General features: G+C 45.6%; 1 protein-coding gene across 1 annotated transcript in view; it reads right to left on the bottom strand.

The window, feature by feature from the left end:
• ENTPD1 (ectonucleoside triphosphate diphosphohydrolase 1) overlaps positions 1-27,202 on the bottom strand; it is a 30,557-nt gene extending 3,355 nt beyond the window's left edge. Inside the window, exons 1-5 of the mRNA XM_084265255.1 lie at positions 27,159-27,202; positions 3,333-3,466; positions 2,843-2,960; positions 1,458-1,608; positions 421-580 (exon numbers count right to left, since the gene is read on the bottom strand). Coding sequence (XP_084121381.1) covers positions 421-580; positions 1,458-1,608; positions 2,843-2,960; positions 3,333-3,466; positions 27,159-27,174 — 579 coding nt within the window. The 5' untranslated portion in view covers positions 27,175-27,202. The remainder of the gene's footprint in view (positions 1-420; positions 581-1,457; positions 1,609-2,842; positions 2,961-3,332; positions 3,467-27,158) is intronic.
• Positions 27,203-27,938: the final 736 nt, after the last annotated feature.

Genomic DNA, 27,938 nt, shown 5'->3' with positions numbered 1-27,938 from the left:
TTGCCTTAGCAGGAGGACTAAGAATATAAAATCTAATAAAATTGTTATGCAAAAAACCAGTCAACTTACTGTTTCAGCTCCCAGATGATTTGTAAGCTCAACAGAAAAGAATCATTGTCAAACTTTTCAGGCACAGAGGTGTTTTAGATAACGAAATGAGGATGCTGTACCCAAACAAAATTGGTCAAAGATGCTGATGTTTTATTTCAACGCTTTAAGCTTGACTACAGTGGTACATCCTGATACTTACTGGTATTAGGATGTACTCACAACAAATGCTGAGGCAAGATGTGCAACTTCCTGATGTCTGGTAAATGGCTTGCAAGGGAAGATAGTACCAGTGACACCCTCCTGCAAAGCACGATTTACAAGGTGCTACAAGCTGATGATTCAGATACAGACTTGCCATTGATACAGTACCTGCTTGAAATTGCCCAGCAGGTAGTTAATGGTGATCCATCCATAGGCTCCTTCTTCCTGACCACTGATGATTCTGGCACCCTGGAAGCTGAAGGGAGCTGAGAGTAGTGTCTTCTCTACTGAGGACAAGACTTTGTCAGCTGCACTTTTGTTCTCCAAGCTGGATGAATGGAAGAAAGAACAAAGTGACTCTGGCTGACAGTTGTCTGCAGCCTATGGACTTTATTCTGAGTAGATATGCTGCAACTCCCCACCAAATGTTAATTCTAAGAGAACAGTCATTCATATGGGTACATCCAACTCTAACTGGCTGCATCCACCCCGTTCGCACCTTGACAGCACAGGTGCCACCAGCTCTGACACTTACAGACCCTGCAGCTGAAAGTGGTACTTGGAGCAGAAACCAGAGCACTCTTGCTCTCCTGGAGCATGTGCTCTGGTAGAAATCTCCACAGTGCAATCCCTCTCACTCTTTGCTATCACCATTACAGAAGAAATCTACACCCTCTGGTATCCCCAGAGAGATTTCCCAAGCAATACATACAGAAGAACTCCCAGTCCCAGCCAGGTAAGAGGTCTGGAGCATCCTCATGAAAATCACAAATTGGAATTAAAGGAGGATGTGATTATAAAGTTACCCTAGCTCTGATGGTCTAAAGCTGAATCAAGGTATGCTGAGAGTTGCTCAAAAATCCTGGGCCAGGCGTAATACCAGACTATGGGGGATGTCTGAGTATCCCCCCCATGTGGGGGATGTCCCCCGAGCATAACAGGCACTGCTACCCTCCTAGTATCTCCGGGCTATGTGCAGGTGCTGGAGATAATGAAAGGTAGGAGTGAGTGGAAACGGACCTGCTGGGCTAGCAGGGGACGAGCCCAAGGAGACTCCGGTCTTAGAGGCCAGTGGCAGAAGACAGTGTCTGTGCAAAGTGTGAGCTGGCAGCATTTCCAAGGACTTTGCCCAAGAAGCCCCCACTGAGCATCCATGGTGGTCCCAGGCACAGTGCTGCAGGAGAAGGGGTCAAGCCCTGCAGTACCTGAGAAGCCGCATGCCGGCAGTTGCTCCGAGGTAGACAGGTGTCTCTTGGTGCTGCTTTGAGGGAATCACCTTTTCTGCTTGTCGTAGGCACTGCGCCAGAGAGGGTCCTGCCTTCTCTGTGGCATGGGAGTAACCTGAGATCCCAGGGCCTGCAAGAAATCAGGACACTTCACTGCTCAACCTGCAAGCATAACCCCACAGTGCTGTCACAAGCAATCATGTTAAACCATGTCACTATGACAGGCAGTGACATCAGATTCAACCAACCCATTTCTAAGGAGTTTTAGAAATCCTACAGCACCAACTAAACACACTGCACGTGGGGATGGCCACAGTGTGCAACACTTGCTACCTACTGTCCAGGAAGCAGGCTATGAACTAGCTATGAGGGCTGCAGTAAGACATGTTGTTTGCTTAGTGTTGTCCTGGACATCTGCAGACTCATGTCTGTTTCTGTACTCTGGATCTGTGCCTGAAAATCCCTCACCCTTCACTATGCTCTGTCCTCCAAGGGAAGATGCTGTCAGTTCTTTGTGTATTGTACTAGCACACTACATCACCAAGTGTTTTGCAGCCACCCCTTCCACACTAACTCAAAGAAAAATTCATTGTCTCTCCTGCCATGTGTTCCCCAATGAACAGACTGCCCCAGGACAGCATGAGCAGCAGTGAAGCTCACTCTGTGTTTGCTCCAGGTTGCCAGATGCTCAGAGTGTTACTTGTGGCATGGTGTGCTGCAGCATCAGGCAGCTACTGCAGCAGCTCACTGAGAGCATGGCTCTCCCCTAGCTTGCAGACGGGCCTGCAAAGACCCAGTCAGGCCCTGACAACCCCTCTCCTCCTGCCTCAGAGCACAGTGATCAACAATGGTCTGCTGCGTTCTCTGTCATGTGTGTCCTTGGGCTTCAATTTATGCCTTCCTAAACCATTCAATAACTACATACCATTAAGCAGAATAAAAAATAAACCATGACATGCACAACTTGTGCAACCTTTGTCCACAAGCCCAGTGCCTAGCTTGTACAGGGGCCTTGAAAAAGAGCAAACCATGCCCTCCCCTCTTGTTGCCTGAGGTTCATTGTCACTTCAGCAAGGGTGCATGAACACACTTTAATGTATTTAAGTTCACTTTGGTGTAGTCCTTTCCAAAAAGCACATAGTTCCAAACGCCCTAAAAACAAAGGGAAAAGGATCAACTTTCCTCCCAGGAATGTTAGGCACATATAGGTCCCAGTGGGAAGTGGTGGGATGTACATTAGCTCACAGATGTAACACTGTTTTCACTATTGGTCTCTTCCTCCAGATTTCTCCTCCCCCACCCTTTGCTTGCATTATCTGTTCTTCATCCCACACCCCTTCCACAGCTCCCTTTTCTCCTCTTACCTTCGACTTTACACACCTCCACCTGCTGCACCACCCCAGTGTCGTTCTCCTTCTCTGCTGGCCACTCATACACATACAGGTTAGTGTGGGAAGACCCCGCATCCAGCACAATCCCATACTGTGGGCAAAACATAAGGCATCATTGCACCTGAAGCACCAAACCAGACACAGCGTGCTCTGGTCTCTGCACACAGGGGGGAGTGGGAACAAACAGGCTATCTGCCAGTTGTGTATCATTACTCTCGATTTGGTGCAAAGCTTCCAACAAAGGGCTACAAGAGGAGAGAAGCAGTGAAACTGGGACTGTACTTAGGAGATGATCCCCTGCAAAGTTGTGTCTGTTTTTACATGAAGATGTAAAAGGGAATGCTTGAGGTGCATGAAGTCGGACAGATTAGCCAGACAAGGGCAGCAACGTATCCTGGAGCACCATGCATGCCTAACCCCCCAGCTTGGCTGGCTTTCCTTTAAGAGCCCCAGGGTAGAATACCTTAACATTCTTCGGAAGTGGCTTGTTTTGGGTCACTGCTACAGCAATTAAAGCAATTACAGCCAAAGTAGAGAAGAATCCCAGGATGAACAGAATCTTCCTTGTCCAGGACATCTTTGGTTTGGTACCTGTGACTAGAGCAGAAAAAGGACGTTAGAATCGCAGTAGCCCAATTTACGTCATCCAAAGGTCTTCAGGCACATTTCTGCAGCCCTTTCCCATCTCCACACCCATCTCCTTCTCCACATCCTTGTGTGGGATTTCTTAGAGGCAGAGCTCAGCCCTGGTGTCCTGCAGATTTGCTCTCACAGACTGTGTGCACATCTCCATGGGCTGCCTTGTGCCAAGTGCTGATGAAAGAGGACTTCAAGATGCTGCTTATGGTTTCTCTGTCCTTGAGATACCTGCAGCTGACTGAGCAACTGTATAGCAAAAGCATCTCTATGAGGCAAACACCAGCTTCTCCCATAGCTCCGTATCTGGTTTAATAATCACTGAGAAGCTGAAAAAACAGACTTTTGATATATAAACACCATGAACTTCTGGAACTCAAAAGCTTTAACCCCTGTGGCGTTTTGTCCTAGCATACTTCATGCTTCAGGTTTTTACACTGTTTATAACAATTTAAAACATTCTCATCACTGGTTACGCACATAGGAAGTCTTAACACTAACATTCCAGCTCGTGGCAGGCAGTTCACACAATCACAGAATCACAGAATTGTAGGGGTTGGAAGGGACCTCGGGAGATCATCGGGTCCAACCCCCCTGCCAGAGCAGCTCCCCAGCTCATATCGCACAGAAAGGCATCCCGACGGGTCTTGAATATATCCAGAGATGGAGACTCCAACACCTCCCTGGTGTCCTGTACCATGGTAATGCTATATAGAAAATACCACAGGGTATCCAAGACATCTATATAGAGATTTTTGATGTCACTTTTCAAAAGACCAGAAAATTATTAATAGTCTGTATTTGCAGAATTGGCATAACGTGGTTGAAACACACACACTTTGAAAATCTTGTACCAGTTGGATTCCTTAGCTGTTACTGATAAATTTGGTGACCTATCCAACAAATTAACATTTTTGTGGCTTAAAATCCATGATTAGCAGTAGGATTCTGTAAAAAAAAAAAGAGCCACTTATAGCTGATGGAAATAATTCACAACCCATATGGTATCTGAGTTTTGAAAACTTAAATACACACACCTGCGTGTGTTATTTGCTACCATGATGCTGTCTGTTGCATTTTCCTGCTTTGGATTCTCCTTCATATATCTCATGGTAGAAATTTCACTTCACAACACAGAATCAGCCAATTTAGGTATTGTTTAACAAGATACCATCGTATAACACACAAAGCTCTCAAAAGGGAATCAGCAGAAGTACTTTCCAGATTTATAACGTAGCTGTAAATTCAACAGTTTCAACTGACGACCAGCTTCGGCTCTAGAGGTCATACATGCTCTCACTACAACATGAAATCTGTTTCTACCTACACTGAACCCACTGATTGTTGGACTGCCTGCATGGGTACTAATTTCTCTTCTTATAGAAAAATACACCAGGAGATGCTTAGAAGTATGTTATGGGTCATACAGGGTGACAACACCTCTGTACAGGCAACCAGAACTATCTTCATGCTCCAAGAACATAAGGTAAATGCAACTCAGTGAAGCAGATTTATGTGCTCTGTGCCTCTGGTTTGCACATTTCTGGTCCTGTTAGAAATCAAAAAAATGATCTCCAGTGCAGGTAGAAAGGTTATTTGTGAGAATACACACATGAGAGATCGTAAAGATGGAATTTTTTAAAATCTGCTTTGCATGCCAGAACTTACATTCCCAAGGCCATTCTCCAGTCCTCAGGTGATACTGGATCAATGCTCCAAATCCATCCTGGCATCCCACATAAAATCTTAGAATGTGTTAGGTTGGAAGGGACCTTTAAATGTCACCTAGTCCGACCCTCCCCGCAGTAGGTAGGAACACCTTTAACTAGATCAGACGGCTCAGAGCTTCATCAACTCTGACCTTCAATGTCTCCAAAGATGGGGCCTCCACTACCTCTCACATCACACATGCAAGTATGAAAAGTATTCAAGTTCTGAACAGTCCTAACCACTCTGGTTTCACATGAAAGGAGCCCCAGGTACCAGAACAATACAAAATGTTACCCAACCTTACAAATGACCCAAAATCCCAGAGTTATTTTCAGAGGTTAGCCCAAGTAAAAGGAAGCAATGCAACTCTGGCAGTCTCTAACTGTAGACAAATAACATCTTCCCACCTACCTACAGAAAATGGATCCTAAAAGCTCCAAGAGAATTTGTTTTGAAGATCTCCCTGCAGGCAGGTCCATTGGAAACCTAATGTTGACCTGTAACTCTGTGCTCCCTCTCATCATGGTCAAGTGTAAATCTGCTGAGGCTAACTCTGAAATTTGGAAGCTAGTTATGCTTGCATTTTGCAAGTGCCTGTTAAAGGCTCAGCATGCTTGCCAATATTGCCAAGAATGCAGCTTAAAAAATAGTCTAGTGCACATACCAGACAGCAGGAGGTAAGCATGCATTTCATACAGCTTTATTCAAAAAGGCCCCTAAACTCATGGCTAGAAGTGATTAGAAACAGCAGAGCATGACAGCTGGGAGAGTTTTGTTCTTATTGGAGAGAGCAGTTGGCTCAGGTTATAACACTGAGCACGTCTGTTGAAAAAAAAAATCATTTTAACACTAGAAGAATGAATAAAAACAGATGCTATAATGCAAAATCTGCTGCTCAGCATAGATATGAAGCTAGCATGCCTGAAAACTGAAACTGCTGCTGACAGTTGTGCAACACATCCATGTAATTATTGTCACCCTTACTCTCAGATCTTGCCTAGATGCAGCCACTAACAGCTTTGTTGGGTGTTTACTGTCATAGAAGCAAAGGATGGGAAACACTGCATCCTTTCTAAAAGTTTCAAACTTCCTGTTGTGATGGGTTCTGTCCATCTGCTGTAACTTTTCAGCAGGCATGCTGAAAGCAGCAGCATTAGCAGCAAAGTGGGAACAATTTTCTCACTCTAATGGACCACTCCAACAAACAGCTGTAGAAATCCCTCATCTGTAGGCAGAGGCATAATGATAATTGTCTGCATCCCACCTGCAACCTGAGATTAGTCATTTTTTTCCAAGGTACTTTATTTCCTTAACCCTGAACATGACTTTTGCCTGCTGAATTTCAGCTCACTACTGTCAGCATTTTTCAGGACTCTGGGGGTTATAAATACATGATCTCATTGCCGTATCCCACACCAGAACATCCATCTGTGTGAACTCTAATGATATCAAGCAGAATTTTGTTGAAACATTTCATACAAGTACAAAGTGATAAGCACAATCCAGGAGGTATCTTATCAAAACAATACCCTTCCAAGCAGCACTCAAAGAGCACAGACTTGAATACTTGATTATCAAAAAAACTAAACCACAATCACAACACGACAAATCTAGATAAAGAATTCAATGAAATTAAACTAAAGCTTACCTCCCATTTGCTCAGAAAGATGTGGTGTTTAAACAAGTTGCCTTTTCTGTACACTTGGTTACCTCCATCAGTTAGTTCTAGAGATAACTGCAGGTTTTGCAGTGGCTAAATAATTAACTTATTCCTTAGACTCTTCCAGCTCTTTTGCAGACCACATTCACGTCAGAATGCCAGCCAAACACTTCTCAGTCTCCAAGTGGGTCAGTATCTGATCTTCTCACACCTCTGACTGCCAGGCCCTAGAACTTTTCTTCTACTAGCAGTAGAAGTAGCCTCAGCTAAAGACGAAACAGGCACGTGCCCAGCCAGAACCCAGCCAGAGGCAGATTTCTGCTTTCTCCCATACCACCTGCTGTAAGTGGTGATAAAATCATAAAGTAAGGCCATAAGAAGGCATAAAAATTACACTGCTTTTCTCCTTCCCCACCCCAAAGCTCTGACCAAGCATCCTGGTGCTGGAGCCCTGCCTGGCTGCAAAGGCTTTAAGCACTCTCCAGATGTTGGAGCACAGCCCAGCTGCTCAGGCGTCGCAGTCTGTATCTAATTTTGGTCTCTTTGGTTTTTTTGTAGGGGCTACCATGGACTCCATCCAGCAATCGGTGCAGGTCCTGTAGCACAAACAGCTCTAACAGCCTTGCTGTCACGGAGTTAGCTATCAGCCGCGACTGACGCTGGCAGCTGCCCCAGCTAACCGCAGTTTTGCTGTGGAAACCCTGCTGCTCTCGGTGAATAACCCTGGAAGGACCACACCAGCGTGGGAGGCCGCTCTGTGTCAAGGCAAGGAAGCAGGATGTCCCTGGCAAATAGGAAACCGCTCCTCCAGCTGAAATCACGGTAAATCACTGGCAGCTCTGCGGGCCAGAAGATGTCACTCACAGCCAAGGCTGCCCACTACCCCACTCTTCTCACCAAACAAGACTTGGGAACAAATGTTAAAAGAAATCAGGCAAACTGCTGCCTTTAGAGATGCCGTAAGGAGAGGCTAAGGCTGGGTTAACGACTGTCAAGCAGAAAAGGAGAGAAGCTGTGTGTAGTCCAAAGCCACACTCAGTTCAGATAACCTCACTGTGACTCATTGCTAATAAATACAAATACAGATCTGGTTTATGCACAGCAGCTGAAGTTTTTCGCTCTTCCCCTTGGATGCTCATGCTCAGCCTCTTACAGAAGGGATCACAAGAGGCTGTGCTCCAAGTCCATCACAATTCCACCATGCAGGTGCCACACTGACAAGAGTTTCCCTTCTTCACCTTTATGCTCTCAGCACACCTCTGCACAGTCAGAAACATTCTCATTTTCAGCTTTAATTTATTTATTGCCAGTTTATCCCCTCTGTCTTTGTTCCACCTTGGCATCAAAGCCTCCACAACTCTCAATTCTTCTGGAATTAATTTTCATAACTAATTTATAAACAACGATCCTTTCTGGATTTTCAACTTTCCAGCCTTCTGCATCTACCTGAACAATCCAGCATCTCCTCCTTGTGTAGAGAATGATCTGCTTTTATATTGCTTAAGCATTCCTTAATGCAAAGACACTGCCCTTGCACACCAGTGTACCCATTTCACCAGGAGATGTTGTGGTCCCCACTTAAACAAAGTTTAGCATCACAGCCAGTGCTAAATCAACCCAGCGCCTCTCCTGTGCAACCCCATCAACTCCACATTTGATGACATTCAGTTAAATAAGCTGCACCTCATGTTGCAAGCAAAGGGATACACTGCCGGCTGCCCACGAGGCTTGGAGTGACAAGAGAAAACCTGGCCGTCAGCTGGCAGCTACCTTTACTGCTGCTGATCACCCACATTGCTGTGGCAGCCTGTTGGGAGTCTCTCCAATTAGAGGTTTCCTGAGCACATGTCCAGGCTTTGGGGGAGAGCTTTGGGTGTTCATGCTCCTTACTAAGGAGAGCAAACAGGCAGGCGCCAATCTCCAGTTTGGTGACCAGTGATAGAACCCGAGGGAACAGCATGAAGCTGCTACAGGGCAGGTTTAGGTTGCATGTTAGGAAGAGGCTCTTTACTGAGAGGGCTCCCCAGGGAACTGGTCACAGCACAAGATGGGCTGAGTTCAAGAAGTGTCTGGACAATGCACTCAGTCACATGCTCTGGCTAGTCTGGCTCTGTGTGGAGCCAGGAGTTGGACTCTATGATCCTTACCGGTCTCTTCCAACTCAGGATACTCTACGATTCTATGAATCACAGCCCAGCAAATAGGAATATAGTCTGCTGAGCTCCTGGACCTAAACGTATCAGAGACACAGTGTGGTGCTGAGAAGCATTACGACCCATCACAAACCGACACAGGCAGACTTGAAGACTGAGAAATGAGAAGAATATGGATTGAAATGAGTCTGCTGCCGCTGTATTTTTAAAGTGGGAGTTCATGCCTATGAGTTCTGCCGATGGCGATGGCAGGGAAAGGAGATGGAAGCAGTCAGTGCTGCTGTTCTTCAGGGTGGGTGGGTGGGGGTACGCACATTATCCACCTTCTGAGGGAAAAGAGCATTTCAGTAGTCATGACATTTACCAGGCTCAATTGCATGCTTGTTGAGGTTGCTGAAATTACATCAGGTTTGAGGCACACTTAACTAAAAGGCACTCCTGTCTTCAAACTCACCACAACCAAGCATCTGAGTCCACAAACACTTAGAAGAGCCCTACTGCTTCCTTTATCAGTCCTTTTCTGAAATGTTGGCTGTCTCCATCTGACATCTTAGCCATTCTTCATCTGCCTTTTTCATTCAAAGATGCTCTTGTCCAAGTTATTTAGCAAGATTTTGCTGCAAGAAAATGTAAGCCATTTGTTTCAGGCCAACATATTAGAAAAGTCTTAGGCTGGCTAGAGGCTCAGGTTTGTCTTAAAATATATATGCAAACACGTACAGTAAATGAATTACTTTGGTTTAAGAGGTTTTATTTCAAAATATCAGGGCAAGGCACAGAATATGTTGCAATTGGAATTCAAGCTCCAGATAATGATTTCACATCACTTTTTACAGCTGTTATTTGGAACAGCATGGGAGGCTCTGCTCCAACTTTTAATTATTCATACGGCAAAGACCGTGGTCTAAATACTGATGTGATCTCTGCCCCTCCATGCGGTGTTATGTACAGTTATAAATACACACTTACTGCATAATGTTTTTCCAGATTAAATACTTAAAAGTGCTGAAGTACAAACACTGAAATATCAGTGAAGCTGATAATACAAACAATGTAATATGGGTTTTCTTGGATGGTGTCTTTCAGAGACATTTGATACTGTGAAATCACACAGCCCTACAAGTCTCAAATCTCAGCAGACTCGTCTGGATCTAGGCTGCGCAGCCAGGCAGGGTGCTTGTACAAGGCTGTGCCATGTGCTGCGGAGCTGGAAGATGGAGCAAAGAACGTGCCTGTTACAGCTGTGATAATGCCAAGCTAGGAGCAAAAGCACACGGACATACAGGACTGGAATTCAAAATAAGTTTGATAAATAGAGGAGAGCCTGGGGAAAACATCCAACTCACTTTAGCAAGGGCAAGAACAAATTTAGAAAACAGCTGCTGCCCAAAGTCAGTGTGGTGAGTAACTGGTTAAGTAGCACTTCCAGAGAAAACATTCTTACAGCTATGGCAGCCTGCAGTAATAACTTCCCTCCATCTAACACTGGTAAAGCCTCCTATGAAGTTCTATGCCCAATTTTGGACACTGCTTTTCAAGAAAGATGTAGACCACTTGGAGAAATTCCAGAAGAGAACAAGAAGAAGGATCAAAAGTCTAAAAACTTGACCTGTGGGGAAAGATTGAAGGAATTGTGTTTAGTTTAAAAGGAGAAGAGCAAGGGAGACATGTTAACTGTCTTCAGACAAATGAAGTCTCTATTTACCAGTGCTGTTGTAGCTGATCCTGCCTCAGAGCAGGGTTGGCTTCCAGACTTTCTTCTAGCTCTCCTTCCGCTGTTCAGAAACCAGGGAGTTAGCAAAAAAAACACGTGATACACTCATAAGCCATGCTGTTAGCAAAGGCCAATGCAATGTATATGCTCTCCTCATGGTATACAGCTGCATTTGAATAAATCTGTTCTCTCTTTCCCCCAGCAAAGCGTCAGGGTGCATCCAGACCTAATTCAGCCATGGCAACCACCATGCTATATGCTATCCGTATGTAAAACATTGCTTAAGAGTGGGAGCACCGCATCCTTTGGTTCCCTTTAGAATTCTAACTGGGATATGACCCTGGGAAATGGCACAGGGCACATTAGGAGCCCGGTTTTCCTGGAAAAAAGAAAAGCACACAGCAATCCTGGAGAGCTGGCGGGTGCTAGAGGCTGCAAGAGCTGAGCAGCAGCAGCAAGACACAGGCATACACAAAGGAGCGGACAGCACACAGGCCCCTTCTCTCCCTCTCTCCACAGCCGCCCGCACAGTCGGAAGTGGCACAGAGGGGCTTTGTGCTCAGGGCAGTCCCACGGCCCTGCTTACATTGGCCCTGCGGCATGGGTTTACTGCTGGGGGGGTGATGCTCAGGGGGTTCTGGACAGGATCCCCTGTGACCCAGGCTGCCCCACTGACAAATTCCCCTTTCAACCTGTGCACAAAGCAGATTTCCCCTCTGGAGACCTTCCCACAGCACTGGGCTCCCAGCTGCTCTGCAAGGCCCTTGCCTTACCTTCTGTCCCCACCAAAGCTTTCCCTATGCCTGTTCATTAAATAGTCTCTCTACAGGAGGATACTCTTCTGGCTTACATCCTATCAGTCAGACAGAGATAATATTCACAAATACAACCAACAAGCAGCAGGATATCGCTGACATGGTGACCTTTAGACAGTTAATTTTCACATTTATATGATGTTTCCTGGGCTTCTAAGCCTGTTCCCTGTTTCTGCTTAGTTCCTTAGGACTCGCACATCAAAGGTTTTCAAATCAGAAGAAACAAATGTTATGTTACATCAGTCTCCTTCCAGGCAACTTCTGGTGTTCATTTGCCATCAGCCCCTCAAAGCTATTTTAACTGGAGAAGATTTAGTGACATTACCCACAAAGCTTGAAGTTTCATCAGAAAATATTCAGTGAGTTCAAGACAGCTTCCTCCCAACCAGTTTATCACCCAAGTCATTTATTGAACATACTTGGTTATCACATGTTGTGAAGACATTTGTTTTTCTTTCAGGGAAAGAAGAAGCATCAAGCACTGACACCTTTTCAGTTTTGTTATTATTGATAGTTCTAATATGCTGACTTGCAATGGGCCAGTGGTGCTGCTAGGCTTCTCTTTGTGCTCAATACATTAAATTCTTCTTTGTTCATCTTAAATTTCTGGCCACAATTTCCCCCCTGTGCTTCTTTAGACCATCCTCTGTGCTTTCCAACTTGAAATTTACATTAATTACAACTTCCCCTCCCCACCCCCCAAATGTGCATCTTTTAGATACGCTATTATTTTTCCAATTAGCATAACTTTCAATTGTTGGGTTAAGGCTTTTGGGGAAGAGAATAAGAAGTGAACAAGCTGCTTCTGATTTGCATCTCTATTGGCTATTTTAAATACTTCACTGATTCAACTCAAGTATTTTTAAATTGTGGAAATAAATTCTCTTAAGAGCTACTAGATTATATTTGTTGAGACAGAATCAGCATGCATTACTTGTACAATAATTTCTAACTCAATGTTTCTTTCTCTATATTGGAGCCAACATACACTTCCCCTGTGCTGGAAGTAACACATTGCAAATTATGAGATGGTCACCCTCTGTTTTGAGAAATTACTGTGTCATCCACTAAAATCCACCATTTTATCAGCTTTCCTCATTCCTACAGACAGTCATGCCCTTCTCTGCCTCCAGCATCCTGGCTGGTAACAGGCCCCAAACTTTACCCAATCTGGTCACTTATTTCCAGTTCAGACCCAGACAGCTATTGTATACAACTATTTAATTATTGCTGTTGCTGTTAAAGACAGCAGGGCCACTTTAATAGGAAGATTGGTGATGCGTGAGTCACATCTCCAACCCAGAACAGCCCACCCTTCCCTGTGCCCCATCAGCCACCCACGCCAGGGGGATGTAGAAGTTGCCATGGCAAAAGAAAGGAAACAGCCTTCAGAACAACCGTTCCCCCGCTTCAATGCCCACGTTGGGCCAGCAAGTTCAGAAACTTCCTGGAAAACACAAAGTCCTGAGCACTGTAAATACTGTTATCCTGATGGGAGGTTCTGGCAGGGAAAACAACCACACACACATGCAGACCCCGTGCCATGCCACAGCTCTGTGCTCAGGTGATTACAGAGCTGTCAAAATACACCCTCCCAGTAGGGACCAGTTTCCTTGTATGCTCTCTCCACTGACCTTCCCTGCCTTGAAGGGGCTGAGACTGCCAAGCCCCTGGTCACGTCTCAAGGATGTTTTTCTTTGAATCAGATTTCTGTGACTGCATTGAGCAACACTACCGCTTTCAGGGGCTCACTTCCCCAGCTTCCAAAAAACAACGTGGCTGCCCAAAGTGCTCCATGTGATTGAACAGAGTTGCCACCAGCACTGCTGCGGCCATCAGGACCCTGAGCTTCCCGAGTATTGCTGCACAACAAAGCAACCAGCTTTTCTCCTGAAGTTTCACTTCCCACTCAGGACTGAAAACCATTGGAGACCAACTGCAGAAGCACAAACTGTTCCAGGCTGGTGCAGCATCAGCAAAGCCACTGGCAAAACCCTTTTATGATAAGGCCACATATGTGGAAGAACAGATCATGCACATCTCCCCGCAGGTCCACATGTGGGGACATATGCTGGGGATGGCCTGTGCTCATCTATGCATGGGATATTGCCCACACACAGATTTTGCACGTCTTGTAGGTGTGACTTCCAGCCCAGGCATTTGCACTTTTAGATTAGCATCTCTCAGGCCTGCAAGATGCCAGGTGAGTTCCTCCTCCCTTAACATGCACTTGCAGCAGGGAAAACTGTAAGGACCTTCCCTTTGCAGCTAATTCTAGCAGATGAAGTGAAAGGCCTCTTGCTATCCAGGCAGGGCAGCAGCCTGCTGCCTCCTTTCAGTAAGCCAAGATTAAAGCTGCATGCATTTTTAAAAAAAGATATCTCTCATTAAACACTTCCACATTTGCCCCCTTATCTCCAGCTGTCAACACTGGTATCTTCCTTCCTCATTACACAGGACAGGGAACAGCTGGGATAGTTTTCATCTCCTACTGAGGAGCACATCCACTGCCTAGGCTTTTCGGAAAAATATACTGACTTCTCAGAGGTCAGCTTTAATAACTAGGATTCCCACAAACCATGAGGAGAATTCAGCTCATGATATTTGGCATGAATATCACGCTCTGTTCCTCATGCTGCTACAATTTCCATTTCAAATAGCAGGAAACAAATTACCCTGTGGTATTTTTCAGGACAACCAATGGGAAGAACATGGGACTAAAGCCTGTTGCAGGGCACAGACCCTGACAAAGTGCCAGAGTATAAGAAGAAATACTTTTAAAAGAGGTTGCAAAGGTAATCAAAAGTAGGAGTTAAATATGAATCTTAAGTTTTCATGGTCGGAAGAGCAACCTTACAAGTGCTGGAGCCTCACAGACATGGAACAAAACAGCAAAGGGGTTTTGCAGGATGAATGACCTGGCACGGGATGTTAAGTCTCCAAAGTTCAAATTACTTCTTACTTGTACACGTAGTGAATCCCAGGGAGAATTAGCCTCAGGAAAGAAAACACATTTATAATCAAACTGTAGTTTGGCCTTCAATTTACATGTCTTCATTATCCCACCACTCCTCCAAAGCCATTGCCTCAAATAGTTCAAAATGCAACCGTGAAATATTTTGGATAAGGCAGCACAGGGCACACTGTGGTAACAAGGACAGGGGGCTGTCACAGCAATGCATCTTTCTGACAAGTGCCCGAGCTGCCCTGTCAGTGTTATTTACAGGGGCTGCTGCAGAGGCACTAACCAACCCCATTTCTGGGTGACTGAGCAGTCCCCAGCCATCTCCAGAGACTGGGCCCAGGAAAGGGATGTTACAGCTCTGACTTCATGCTCTAGCCTGTGTATCCGAAGATCCTTACTGGGACAGAGAAATCACTCTCCACTGCTGAAAGCCAACAAAACAGAGGTTGCTTCAGCAGAAGTAGCAACAAGCTTGTGATGTAGCCTGTCCAAAGGGGACAGATTTGTAGCATGGCAAAGAGCTGCCAGTTGGCTCTGTCAAGATGAACACAGCAGCAGGAACATAAGCCTGGGCTTATGTAAAAAGCAGCTCCAGGTCGGCTGCTTCCCTACCACCACTGCATTTCCCACCCTCTCGCAGTGCGTTTCTCTCTCTGGGTATGGGAGGTCCCAAGCTCAAGCCAGAGCCCATCTTCCAGCCACAGGATCCTCCACCCAGCTGCAGCCCTTGAAGTGTGTTCACATGAGCACAGGCTTCTTTCCTCATGTTTCCTGCAGGAGCAGGGACATTGAAAAGGTTATTTATTAACATCTCAGGGACAAAGAAGGAAGGAAGAAAACAAATCCATTTATAAATCAACTCAAGAGGAAACTTGTGACTCTAACGGTCTCCTTTGTAGTTCTTTCAGTGTGGCCTGGAGCTGCCCTGGCATCACTTCTTGTGATGCTGAGTCAGCAGAACAGCCCGACTTGTGAGGTAAATAGCCTGATAAGAGCAGATTAGCCCAGAAGAAGAGAGCACTAACTTATGCTGCATCCAGATTTTTCTTGGTTTCTGCTAGAATTTGGGAAGACTGACAGTGCTCAACTTTATCACCACAGAATGCCAAGCAGTGACACACAGCGCTGTCCACCTCTGCGATCCAGGACATGCTTTCCTCTGGGACAAGGTAGAAACAGGATAAAGAGAGAAAAACCGTGAGTGTTGTCTCAAACAATACCAGTCAGTGATAGCTGAGTTCTCAGATAAGACCATGCCAATCCTGAATACTTTACCAGACTTTTTCCTTTGATAACATTTCTCAAGGGCGGGGGGGGTTGGGTGGGAAGTAGAACAAAAATAACAAAACACTGTTCTGTTTAACAGTTACCCATAGCAGAGAAAAGCTGAGCTAAAGTTTCCAACAATTATCAGTACAAAAATCCCCAAACAGATCTGTGATGTACAATTTTTTAATTTAAAACTGGCTGGGATAGGCATTCTATCAAGTGGATTGAAAGCTGTGTAAAAGAGCACAAGGCGACATACCAAGATGACTCAAGATGTTAGAACAGCAGCATTGAAATGTTCAGTATAAGGCTGGTGTGGATGAAGGAACAAAGGCCTCAAGCAGCAGCGACAAACTGCATTGTAATTCCTTGGGAGGAACCACACAGCCAGGGAGGACAGATAAATAATGTCCAAGGTATCTAGGAAAACCACCACCCTACACAGGAAATAATAAAACTTGGAAAAAGATAAACATGAGAAAAATAACACGAGCTTCAGATGCTAACCAGGCCAATAATGGTAATTGAAAGCAGGAGACGGGGAGTCGCAAAGAGATGCAAAGTATGGAAATGAGGGCTTGCAGGCTGAAAGAAAAATAGGAGGGGCACAGGAACTCTGCAAAGAGAAATCTATGGTGCTGTCTCCTCAGAGCAGATGTGGGAGCCCAAGCTTTCAAATCTGTTTATAAACTGGCTGGGCGTCCACACCACTCTTGTTCAGATAATTCTCAGCAGTGGGTCTGCTCCTGGGCCATGACCTGCTCACCCTTTACATAGATATGTGGAAGGTCAGTGTACTTTGGGCGGGAATGGTGAAAGCAAAAGTCTGGCAAGTAGTTTCAATTTCACACTTTCCATCACTGAAAGCATCTGACAACTTTCTTCACCCTCCTGTTTTGTCTGATATTTTTTCCCCAGTAATTTTCAGCCCTCAGAACCTCTCACATCTCAGTTTGGACCTGATTATGTTTTTGTACCACTCATCACACTAAACCAGAAGCTTAAATTCTGCTGAGCTTACCAGTTTTGAAGAAAGGGTTCACGTCTCTCGTTTAAGAATGGAGCAGATTTTAATGTAGGTCTGATACATTAATGTAGCAACAGTGCAAGACCTTATGGAACAGGAAGATGGCACGCATTTCTAAAAATTGTTTCAGCTACACTCCTTTTCTCACCACACTCACTCCCCTGTACTCACCGTCATTGAGCTTGCTCTGACAGAATCCTCTGTGAGATGGGACCAAGGGTGCTAGATGCCACCAAGGGTGCCAGATGCCAAAGTCCTCACTGCATCTCTTGGATTCCTCTTCGCTGGCAATCTACAACTTTTTGCACAGGTCTTTTGCCATCTTTAGTAGCTAGCAGTTACTACAGTGTAATCCCTTTGCCTCAATCTCTCTCACTTCATCCCCTGAGAGCCCTAGGACAGGTGGCAGCTCAGTGCCTTCCTGCTCCATTCCAGGAACCTTAGTTTCACAGTCTACCTTCCTTCTGTGGGAGGAACACACAGGATGTGCTGTCACTCTGTCGTCAGCCTTCTACTATCAGGGCATGTTTGTTTTTTTTTTTTTTTTCCAAGTCATTGTCTGCATGGGAGCTTTATCAGTACCCATCCCTTCTGCTGTCAACCATCCAGTGAGGCTTATCAGAGTGCAGGCTGCTGGGCTCGCTGCAAACACCACATTTGTCAGCATTTACCCAGTTTCACTGCAGTCGTTTACATTTGTACAGACCATTCTTTTAATCATTGCCCATCTGCTTCTTCTAGTCCTCTCTCTCACACACACACACTTGATTAGTGTTTCCTTCAGGCCAGTTGTAGTATTTGTGCTTCTGCAAATGCATGCCTGCCTTATGCATGGTGTGCCAGGACCTTCATTTCACAGACCATCATTGAGGCTGTGAAAAGGTCTCCTTGGCTTGGCTAGGTAACGTGTGATGCTAACAACAGCAAAGAAAGCAGATTTTAGGGCTGGTCTGGGGTGTGCTCCTGCATGCTCGGATGCACCAGCAGGAGTCTGTGGGAAATTAGGGGATGCTGAAATCCAAGAGAGGAACAGTGCAGCCTGTCCCTGGGTGTCACTACCACCCTCATCACAAAAGATTTTAAACAGTTTACACCCAAGGTCTCACTAACAACATTAGAGCTGGAACTGTTTCCAGCCTGTCCTGTGCAGGGCAGCTCCCTGTGATGGCTTTGGGTGCGGCCACTGTCACCAGTGTAACTGTGCGGACCTGATGGTGTTCCTATATCCAGACCCACCAGGAAGCTGGCAATAACCGTAGTTTCCCCATAAATCCTCTCCTGGTGAGACAGGATAAGTGCACTTATCCCATAGCAGAGCCACAAGGCTCACAAGGAAGCTTTTGTGTGCACGCATTTTCTCATGCTTGTCTCACAGTCTCATGAGTTCAGCCTTCTCTCAGCACATAGACACCAAGCAAGGCCAGGACGTCCCACTACTTTCCCACTGTTCCCAGGCTCCCCTTGACTCTGGCTTTCACAGCTGACTCCAGCTCTCAGTGCTGTCCACCCAGAATACACACACAGGTAATGCTGGAACCGATGACCCTATTTTTCAGTCTGTTGAACCTCAGCCTTTCCCTGCCAACATACTGTAACACTGAAACATCTAAATTTGTCATCGTGCTTTCCACCCATACACTGCCAAGCAGCTCAGAGATGTCAGCACCATTAAATCCATTTCCCCAGTTGATGAAAAAGCACAAGACAGCAACAAAACCCCAGCCTGATGATGTGTGCCCTTGACTACCTGATCTGCTTGTGCAGGGAGCTCACACAAACCAGGACTTACATACAGTGCACTCCCTCCAGCAGAGAGGCAGAGTTCCCAGGGCCCAGGGGAAGGAGCAGCACACTTCAGCTACACCTACTCTTAAGTTCGTCTTCCATAATTTTGATACATTATCTCCTGCCAGAATAACAACAACTTGAAGATTAAAAGATTATTGGTCTAGTAAAGTACACACATGACTCATACTACAAGATCTATGTAGCTCTGCTACAAGTTTAAAAATGGGGGGGGGGGGGGGGGGGGGAGAGAAATTGTCATTTAGGTTAGGAAAAAAACATGCTACAAATGAGAAACACAGGCAGCAGAGCCCCATAGCAGGAAAGAAGGCATTCCCAGCATTTCCTTCCTGCAGCAGGACTTCAGTGGCAGAGGTAGGAGAAACCAGTAGAGTTATTACTTTAGAAAAGCGTTGGGGACTACCCAACTGCAGTCCTGCTGTGCTATATATAATATATATAATCTCTATGAATTGCTAGTAAACCTGAAGACTAACCACTACACCACAACAAAAAAGTCCAGAGATGCGATTTGCAGTAGATTACAGAGTTAAGTTTACAGTTACAATCTCCTGAGAAGTAAATGGGCAGAAGAGACTCTCCAAGATCCCTGTTTACAGAAGAACATCTATTCCCAGCAAGGTTTATGGATCTAGTTGGCATTCTCACAGACACCAAGTGCCCACAACACTGTAAGGACCTTAAATCAGTAATTACTAGACTCTGGAGCTGAGACACGCTCTGTAACCAAAAAAGCAACTGTAAAATTACTGTCTTTAACAAGGAGTTCATAGCATGGTGTCAGGTTCTGTTGTAAAACACTGTTTTTAAGATGAAGTGCAAAGGCTCAATTTCCCAGTGCAGATTCCTTTTCTAATGTGTGTATATATATATAATATATATATATATATTACCAGGCTACTTTTCAGATGTCTTTAAGTTCTCTGTCAGAGTGAGAAAGTGGGAAAGCGCAATGGTCTGACTGTCCTTTTCACCAGGTAGGGTAGACAGCTCAACCCAACTGCATGTGTTAAAATACCTGCTAAACTCCTTTTTAAACTTGAAGCCAATTAGTTTCAAGATAAGGTCTTAGCTCTCTCTGCTAAAAGACAGAATAAAAGCTAAACACTACTGCTGGAACATTATTTCATTCCTTTCTTGGCAATTTGCATGCTTTATGCCACAACAGTATTTCTAAGTAGCAAACAAGATCCTGACCACTGGCTTTACCAGAATAAAGCTCATTTCAGCTTCAACTGGTTTCGTGTTTACTGTGATCTCAAAGCTGAAAACCAGTAAACTTCCTGTACTATTTCAGAAAAGCAAGACTAAATATATAGAAGCTGTAGATCAACTTATTGGGCACATTCAAGGCAAAATTGCAGATTTCCAGTGCATTTCCCACAAAGCAGTTGGAACCAGAAGCTATGGGCTGATCTTGGCCAAGAGCCTTCCCCCTGGCAAGATCTGCTTCTGCCATTTTGGCACAGAGCAGGTAGGAGGGAAGAACAGTTTTCAGCAGAGGAACAAATCCAATTCCATTACCTGTCCTCTCCACCAATGAGCTCAAGCTCCAAGTAGAAGCTCCATCTTCCCAGCTACTAAGTGCCTGCTCCATGGGCTTTACCATGTACCACAGATGCTTCCACCTCATCAGCTGTGCTGCAGGTCCTCTGAATTCTCTCCATCCCTCACTTTTGGAGGAGTCTCCCCGCGGGCTCTACTGCAAAGGGGGGGGGAACATGCAGAGGCTGCTACCTCCCTGCCCCAGCTGCAGTGTCACTATTAGTTAATGGTAGAAACCACAGCAGTTCCTGCCACAGCACTGCATCGGGTACCCCATAAGCCAAGCATTAAAGCCGTGTGAACTGAGGGGTTAAGTGGTTTGTACGTCCTGAGCCGCTGACTCACCTTCTCCAGGCAGCACACAGAGCTCAAAGGCCAGTTACGGTTTGAGTTTTGGCTGAGAGAATGAAGATAGTTCATGAAAAAACAAGTTAATTCTCATTCCATTGTTAAAATAGGGTCCTTTTCATTCTCTTTCCTAAGAACAATCTGGCATTCACCAGGGCAAAGATTCTCAGGAAGATCACAAACAAAGGGGAAAATACAAACAGCTTTTAACTTCCACTTACACAAACTAAAAACTCAGAGGTACAGCTCCCAGCCTGTAAACACCATCCAGCCTCCCCCATAAGGGTTTTTCTTTGGTCAGAAGAGCTGTAGTGTACAGCTGGATGAAGGTCACAAGAGAGCATGGGACAGTGTGGGGCAGACCAGTGGGTTCATGTATTCTCATACCAGAAGCTTAATCACAGCCTGCAAAGTATGTTGACATTGCTAGGGGAATTTGAAAGGCAATGTGAAGGCAGACAGTGAAGCAGCTCTGCAGATCCTCACAGAAAGCTCTACCCAAGGTGGAAGGGCCCAGTAAGAGCCCAAAAGAGTTCAGACAAGAACTGTAACAGGCAGAGTTGTGGCACTGCTGGCAGTGGCTGAGTACTGACACAGTAGTAACAGCAGTGACTGTTACACAGCTTGCATCACCCTTGAATGAGAACAGGCAGTACAGCACAAGGGACAGAGGGACGAAGAGCCCTAAGAGCAGGCTGGGAAACTGATCTTTCCAGCCACATTTGGGGGGAGTGAATGCATGAGAGGACGTGAGCAGATGAATTTGTTCAGTGTGCACTTAGACGACTCTGTTCCCTTCCATCTGGTCTCTCACACTTTTTCCCCTTAACTCATTTCTTAATTTGTACTGCTAATGCAGCACTGTTTCAGAGCACAGGGCTGTTCTTGTCTCTCCTTGTCTCACATTGAAGCCCCCCCCCCCCACTCTTTAATCTGAGTGACTTTTACCCTTGCCTCCTTCTGTTCTCTCACTAGAGTTGGTGTTGGCTTTCAAGCCAGACAAGCTGAAAGTTATTGCAGAGAAAAAGAACGAGGCTAGGGACAAGGACAGGCGCCTTTCCTCTTCTCTTTCAGCAACACAGATTTATGTCAAATTAGGCCGGCTGCAGAAGTGCACCCTTAAGCTCTGCTGTTCCCCCTGCAAGCATACTGGCACCAGCTCCACGCCTCGGAAATGCGCATGGAAGCGCCTGCGATAAAACTTCAGCTCTGCTCAGGGAGGAGAAGTTTCCACTGAGCTGAGAGTTCTCACATCTAGCTGACAAAACCATAATAAAATACCACTTAAGAAACAGTCCCATCTAACTAAGCCTTCAGAAAACCAACTGGGGTGCTGCTCTTGTGAAGATGATCCAGAATTTTACAATTTACATTTGATTGCTCTCAAGCAATCCGAATCCCTTATGACTTTGGGGAGCCAACCCATCTCAGTATCATTCACCCTACCCCAAAGTACAGCCTAGACACTGCTGTGCTTAACCACATCCTAGTCACCTTGAATGGATCATTTCCAAGCTGAGAACCTGGCCCCTATCTCAACCCAGTTCAAACCGGCTCCCAGGAACATTGTCATTGAACACTGAGCTAGGAAAAAGGTACAAAATAGCTACCCAGTGGATGTCAACCCCAAAGTTGGGTTTGGTAGTTACTCCCAACCCCACAGGTGCCAAAGCCAAAGCTGCAAAGATGTCTTAGGGAAAGAAGCAATGTGACTGGGCTTGATATGTTTGCACCATACTAAATCACTTATATAACTTAGGAAAGGACAAAAGGACTATCAATTATTACAGCTTTTGCATCCCTTCCTTTTTCAGGTGACCAGCCTCCTCAATTTATTCTTTCTCCTGAAGAAATTCCGTATTTCTGGCAGTTATAAGTCAAGAGGCAAACACAGGTTGCAGTGGTCATAGTGAGGTTGACTATAGGACAACTTCCTCCCAAACAAACATAAAAGCTTTATAAAGCAAATGAACTGTGATTTATAGCTGTCACATACATACACCTCTGCATTTTTCTTTCTGGACAACTTTGTCTGAAAATCTTTCTACTCTATTCAGGATTTGAATGTCCAATTTTCCTCCCAAAGTTGCATTAGCTGTGCTTTTACAAGCTTGGCTTGAAGCCTATTATTTGCTCTTTATGTTTCCAACCACTCTTGGCTTCCTTAGACTTTTTCCTCTGACTTAATTGGTATTTGTACTGGTCCTCCTAGCACTGACAAACTCCATCTGTAAATCAGCAATGATTTTATACTTTTTAGATCATTATTGAAAATGTCTAATGCCATCAGGCCTCTTGCAGAATACCTCTGAAAACACAGCTGTTTAATGATGATTTCCTTTGATAACTATTTTTGAGGTCTGTTGTTATCCATTAGTTCATTCTTTGCTGGAGAGTCATAGGGAGACTTTTGTAATCAGAACCAACATCAGAAATGCTTCTATTGCTGTGGAGAAGTTTAAACATGGGACACATTTGTATTTACTGTTTTCAGTCACATTTGCCATCTCTGAAAAATAAATCAAGCACAAATAATTAGTTGGAAAACAGATCAGATAAAGGATGTGTTGCCTTCCCAGTCCTACACTCATCATCCATCCCGTGGCTATCAAATACGAACCAGGGAGATTAGTTCTTCCAGTTCCCATTTTGTGAGGTGGTTCCTAACCATCAGGGAAGTCAGGCTTTAGAGGTCCCTTTACTTGCAGCCCAGATTTAATCAGTATTAAGAATACTTTTTCCCTCTAAAACTTCAATGAGCCTCCAGCCTCATTTGAAGAAATAAGTGAAGACGAGGATGTTATTAGTGATAACACACATAAGACAAAATACAGCTTGTGTTGGGTATTTTTTCCCCGAAGAAGAATCCTGACAGGCTTTTTTGACTTTTATTCTGTTAAGTGGTCTGACTTGGTAAACAAAAAAGCCTTCAAGAAAGCAAGGACAAATGAAAAGGTCTATCAGTACTTGAAATACTCTCCCCCGCCCCTCCCTTGTAAATGCATTCTCCAGCCGAGTTACAAAACGAGAAGGAAAATAGTCCTTGAAGTTCTATCTGCAGACTCTTGTAGGTGGACTGACTCCCTTCTAGGATGCAGATTAACATGCTCACTTGAGGGGACCACATGAACTCACAGGTTTGCTTCCATCTGGGATGAGCAACTTAATTTTCGATGCATTTATTACTGTTACCCATTTTGACAGTGCCATCCATTTCTATAACATTATTCTGAGAGCTACTTTGGTAAGTCTTATCCTCTACAAAATACCAAATGAATAAGATCAAACCTATAAAAAATTGATTACTGGGGTGATATATCCAGTAATCTAGATTGAACTGATGGCAGACTAAATTGGCAATAATTCTCTAGGCTACCCACCATCACACCACTGTGTTGACAATAGCATCCTTTCCATTTCCTGGGATATCCCTAGTGTTTCACTCTGTTGAAAATTAACATAATTGAACACAGATCCCCTCAGTAACTATTTGGCACATTTAATTTCAAGTTGCTATAAAACTATTACCCCCTCCCCCAAACATTAATATACAAACCAGGCTATTTATAGTAGAACACAGAACACCCCCTTTGAATTGGGCTTTGTCTTGCTAACTTTAGATTTTCTCCTGACATCTTTACTTTCTCTAAATAATCTTCCACAGTTCACTGCCTGTGAATGTGCTCCATTTCCTCTTTCTCCACTTCCTTTCAATTAACTTGTGTTAACTTCTTTGTCGCCTTCACTGCCTGATTGAACTAGCCAAAGTCAACCTCATTCTTGTTTTTACAGTGTATGTATACACTCCAATGTGGGCATATGTGTATATATACACAAAAACATGCTGACCAGTGTGTGTATATATATCCATAAATTTATACTGATCTGTATATATTCTTTAAATTTGCAATCTTCATTCGTATTCCCTTTTTCTCATCAGGTTTTGCTGTTCCATGCTGGAACAATCACTGTTCCATAGAGAGAAGTCATCCAACAGTGGTGATTAGTTCATCATGTATATAAAGCTCCAAACCAGAATTACTACCTCTTGTTCAGTGCAGTACCTTCTATGTTAAAATCTATATATTTCAGAAAGTTTGCTGTTTTTTTTCTACTGTGTGAGATCAATATCATGATTTCCCCAGTCTGAAGCCCCCCACGTACAGTCTGAAAAGCACATCACACTTCTGCCCAAGAAGGTATTCTTACTGATCACTGATATAATCTCTTGCTCTGTAGCATCCTGAGCAGAATTTCTTCCTTCTCCTTATCAGCACTTTCATCCAAATTTCAAGGGAGATCTGACAGTATCAGTATTTAAAATACGGATGTCCTGAAACCGAGAAGCATTTCAAACCTGTTTCTTACAGTCCCTGGGGACAATAGACCTAGGAAACAGGTCTCTCACCGAAACAATCCCTAGTGATTCTTTCCTGATGACAGGATGTGCCCTCTGTGTGCCTTTGTGCCTCATTTCAAGGTGGAAGCTTTACTACTAGCTGATAGATGCTGCCAGTCCTGGGCTCTCCCCTGTTGAACTTATTGGTTGCCACCTCTGGAAGACATAAGGCAAGAGGTGTTTTCAAAAACACTGCCTTGTGTTTTCTTCTCTTCCCCCTCACTCCCCCTCCCCCCCCCCCCCCATGTGGTTTCTTGCTATTCATTACACCAGTTTTCATTAGGCTCTTGCAAGACCACTTGCATTTTCTGCAGGTTGGCCCATTCTGACACCATCACCAGCTCTTCTGCAATGAGCTCCAGCACTGTAATTTTTCTTCAGTTTCCTCCTGTCTCTTTAAAATCCTAGTTTCTAAAAGAAGGCCCTTTTGGTCCTCTTTGCTAAATCAGTTCTCAGCATGTAAGTTTCTTCCCTGTGATTCCTCACCTCGCTAGAAAAGGCATCTCCATTCAAGCATTACATTTCATTTTTGGAATGTAACTTTTAAAAGACTGTTTTCAAAGCTATTCTTATCTCCCTCCTCAGCAGAGGCAAATTATCTTTAAATTTCCAGCTTCACATGACTGCAAAAACTAATGAGTTAACCTTCTCCTTCTGCCAGACTTCGCTTTAAATTTTGATATACGTCAAACTGAGAAAAATGCTTCTTCCAATCAGCTGCTGTTCATTACATCCTATGAAGTTAAAATCTTGGAGAGCTCTAGTTTACCATTTTATTTCATTTCCAGGGGGAAAAAGAAAAAAATCAGATTTTGATTCCCTGTTGTCATAACAATGATAAATGAGAGACTTCCACGTGGTACTGAACGAGAAACTGTCAAAACAATGGAAACTATTATCACTAAGCATCTTGCTCAATTTAAAGGCTAAGTTTCTGCCCAGGTCTTTTTCCAATTTGCTGCTTACAATCATAGAATCACTTAGGTTGGAAGAGACCTTTAAGATCATCGAGTCCAACCACAGCCTGACCCTGTCTAGTCCACCTCTAGACCATGTCCTCAGGCACAAAAATTCTTTCCTATTTGTCTGAGTTCCTGCTTTGTGTTTAAAAGCCCCACGCAGAGCCCAGAACTGTCAGCAGCAGATAGATGGACCATATCGCAGAAGTTGCTGTAAACAGAGGGCAAGACACCCAGATAGACAAAAGGCTGATACTAAACTAGGAAATGTTTCTGCCCAGCGTTAAGCGTGACTGGTGCTGCTGCGTGCACCATGCCAGCTGATCGCAAAAGGCGAACCCGAGGACGGTCTCGTAGAAAAACTACTGTGCAGCAACCATCTCCAGCCACGGCGGGTGCCCTCCCCGGTGCCCAGGACCACGGTTAAGGCCAGGGTGCTAGGTGGGGAATCCCCCGCTCCCTTGCTCTCTTCTCCTGAGCCGGTCCTGGCCCCCAGCCCACGCAGTGAGAGCCCCTCGTACCCAGCACAGCGATTCTTCCACGCTCAGAGCTGCCGTTTTGCACCGCGCCAGTGCTCCCAACGAGTTTTTAACCCACACACCGCCACCCCCACCCCCACCTCCCCGCCTCCCACGTTGTCCTTCTTTGAGCTCAGTTCTCAGAGCCGCGGGAGCTCGGCACCGGCGCTGCGGGCTGCAGCCGGGGAGTCACCGCCGGTTCTTCCCCTGCGCGGCGAGGGAGGGAATCCCTCGCACTGACGCGGCCAAACTTCTGCCAGACGCCGGCGCGGAGCCTCCTGCCCGCCCGCCCCGCTGCAGCGCCGCGGCACCCGGGGACCCGCCGGAGCGTGGCCACCTCCAGCTTCCCCCGAGCAGCCGCGGCACCCCTCCTGGGCACCCTGGGTACAAGTTGACATTGTCCCTTCAGAAACGGTCGTGAGTCCAAAGGCTTGAAGCTGACGTTAGGCGGGGGAGGACTGCGGCAAGGCTGCACCCACCCAGGCGAGCGAGCCCCCCGCCGCGGAGCCTTCGCCCACCGCCGGCGGCGCTCCGCGGGCGCGGAGGGAGGGACGCGCCGCCCGGGGATGCCGCAGCTCCCTCCCGAATCTGGAGGTGGCAAATCTGGAGGAGCTCCTCATGAATATGCACAGACTCCCCCGAGTGCCGGCCGCGGGATGCCGCCACCCGGGGTGCGCCCCGCCGAGCCCTGCCCCCCCACCCCTGCGCCCCTCTCGCCGGGGTCAGAGCTGCTTTTGGAGATCAGCGGTTCGCTTCTGTCCTTACCCTTTGGCTCGTCCATCACTGCCGGCGCTCGCTCGCTCGTTCCCTCCTCCCTCTCTCTCTCCCCCTCTCAGCCTCTGCCGGCTCTCAGCCGCCTTAGCGAGAGGTGCTCATGAAAATGATCTTTCAGTGGTCCATGGCTGTGGGAGGGGTTAAACTACATGACTCAATCCATCTAACTTGCAGACTGAGTCCTGCTTTCTTTAAAGCACACGTTACCTCAGACTTGCCGCGTTACCAGCACTTTGGACTCTGCCGCCGGGTCGGGGGTCCCACACAGCTGAGAGGATCAGTGGGCACCCAGGGGGTTTCCAGAGGGAAAAGCCACCGCTGGCTCTGCTGGGGCCGTTGTCTGCAGCTGGATTGCATTGCTGGTTCTAGGGAGGAGATGTCATCTTGGCTGCAGAAAGAAAGTATTTCGTTATTATTTATTTTAAAGTTGCGAAAGGCTGAACAGATAACCTTTGCATCAGTAAGGTACTCGAAGAACTGCCCTGAGAAATCATCTTAGTTTTCATATAGGAGGGTAAAACCCACAGGAAAACAACGAAACAAAAACCCATGAAAGGAAATAAGTTTACAATAGCTGCTGCTAAGTCACCTCCTACATCTACTTGCCCCACAGAATGAGCTCACACCTCTGACTGCATCCGCTGGGGAACGTCAGGAAAAGGCCGTTTTTTGACTATTTTTCAGGAAGGTCTGAAGTGAACGCTTCCCTCTGCCTTTCATCCCTGCTCAGCCCCTGTGCACCTCCTAGGTTGACTCCATGCAAATAAGTAC

This window comes from Gallinula chloropus (genome assembly GCF_964237585.1).
Source record: "Gallinula chloropus genome assembly, chromosome: 5".
Classification (NCBI taxonomy): domain Eukaryota; kingdom Metazoa; phylum Chordata; class Aves; order Gruiformes; family Rallidae; genus Gallinula; species Gallinula chloropus.
The sequence above is the reverse complement of the archived record's forward strand: the minus strand, read 5'-3'. Positions and strand labels throughout refer to the sequence as shown.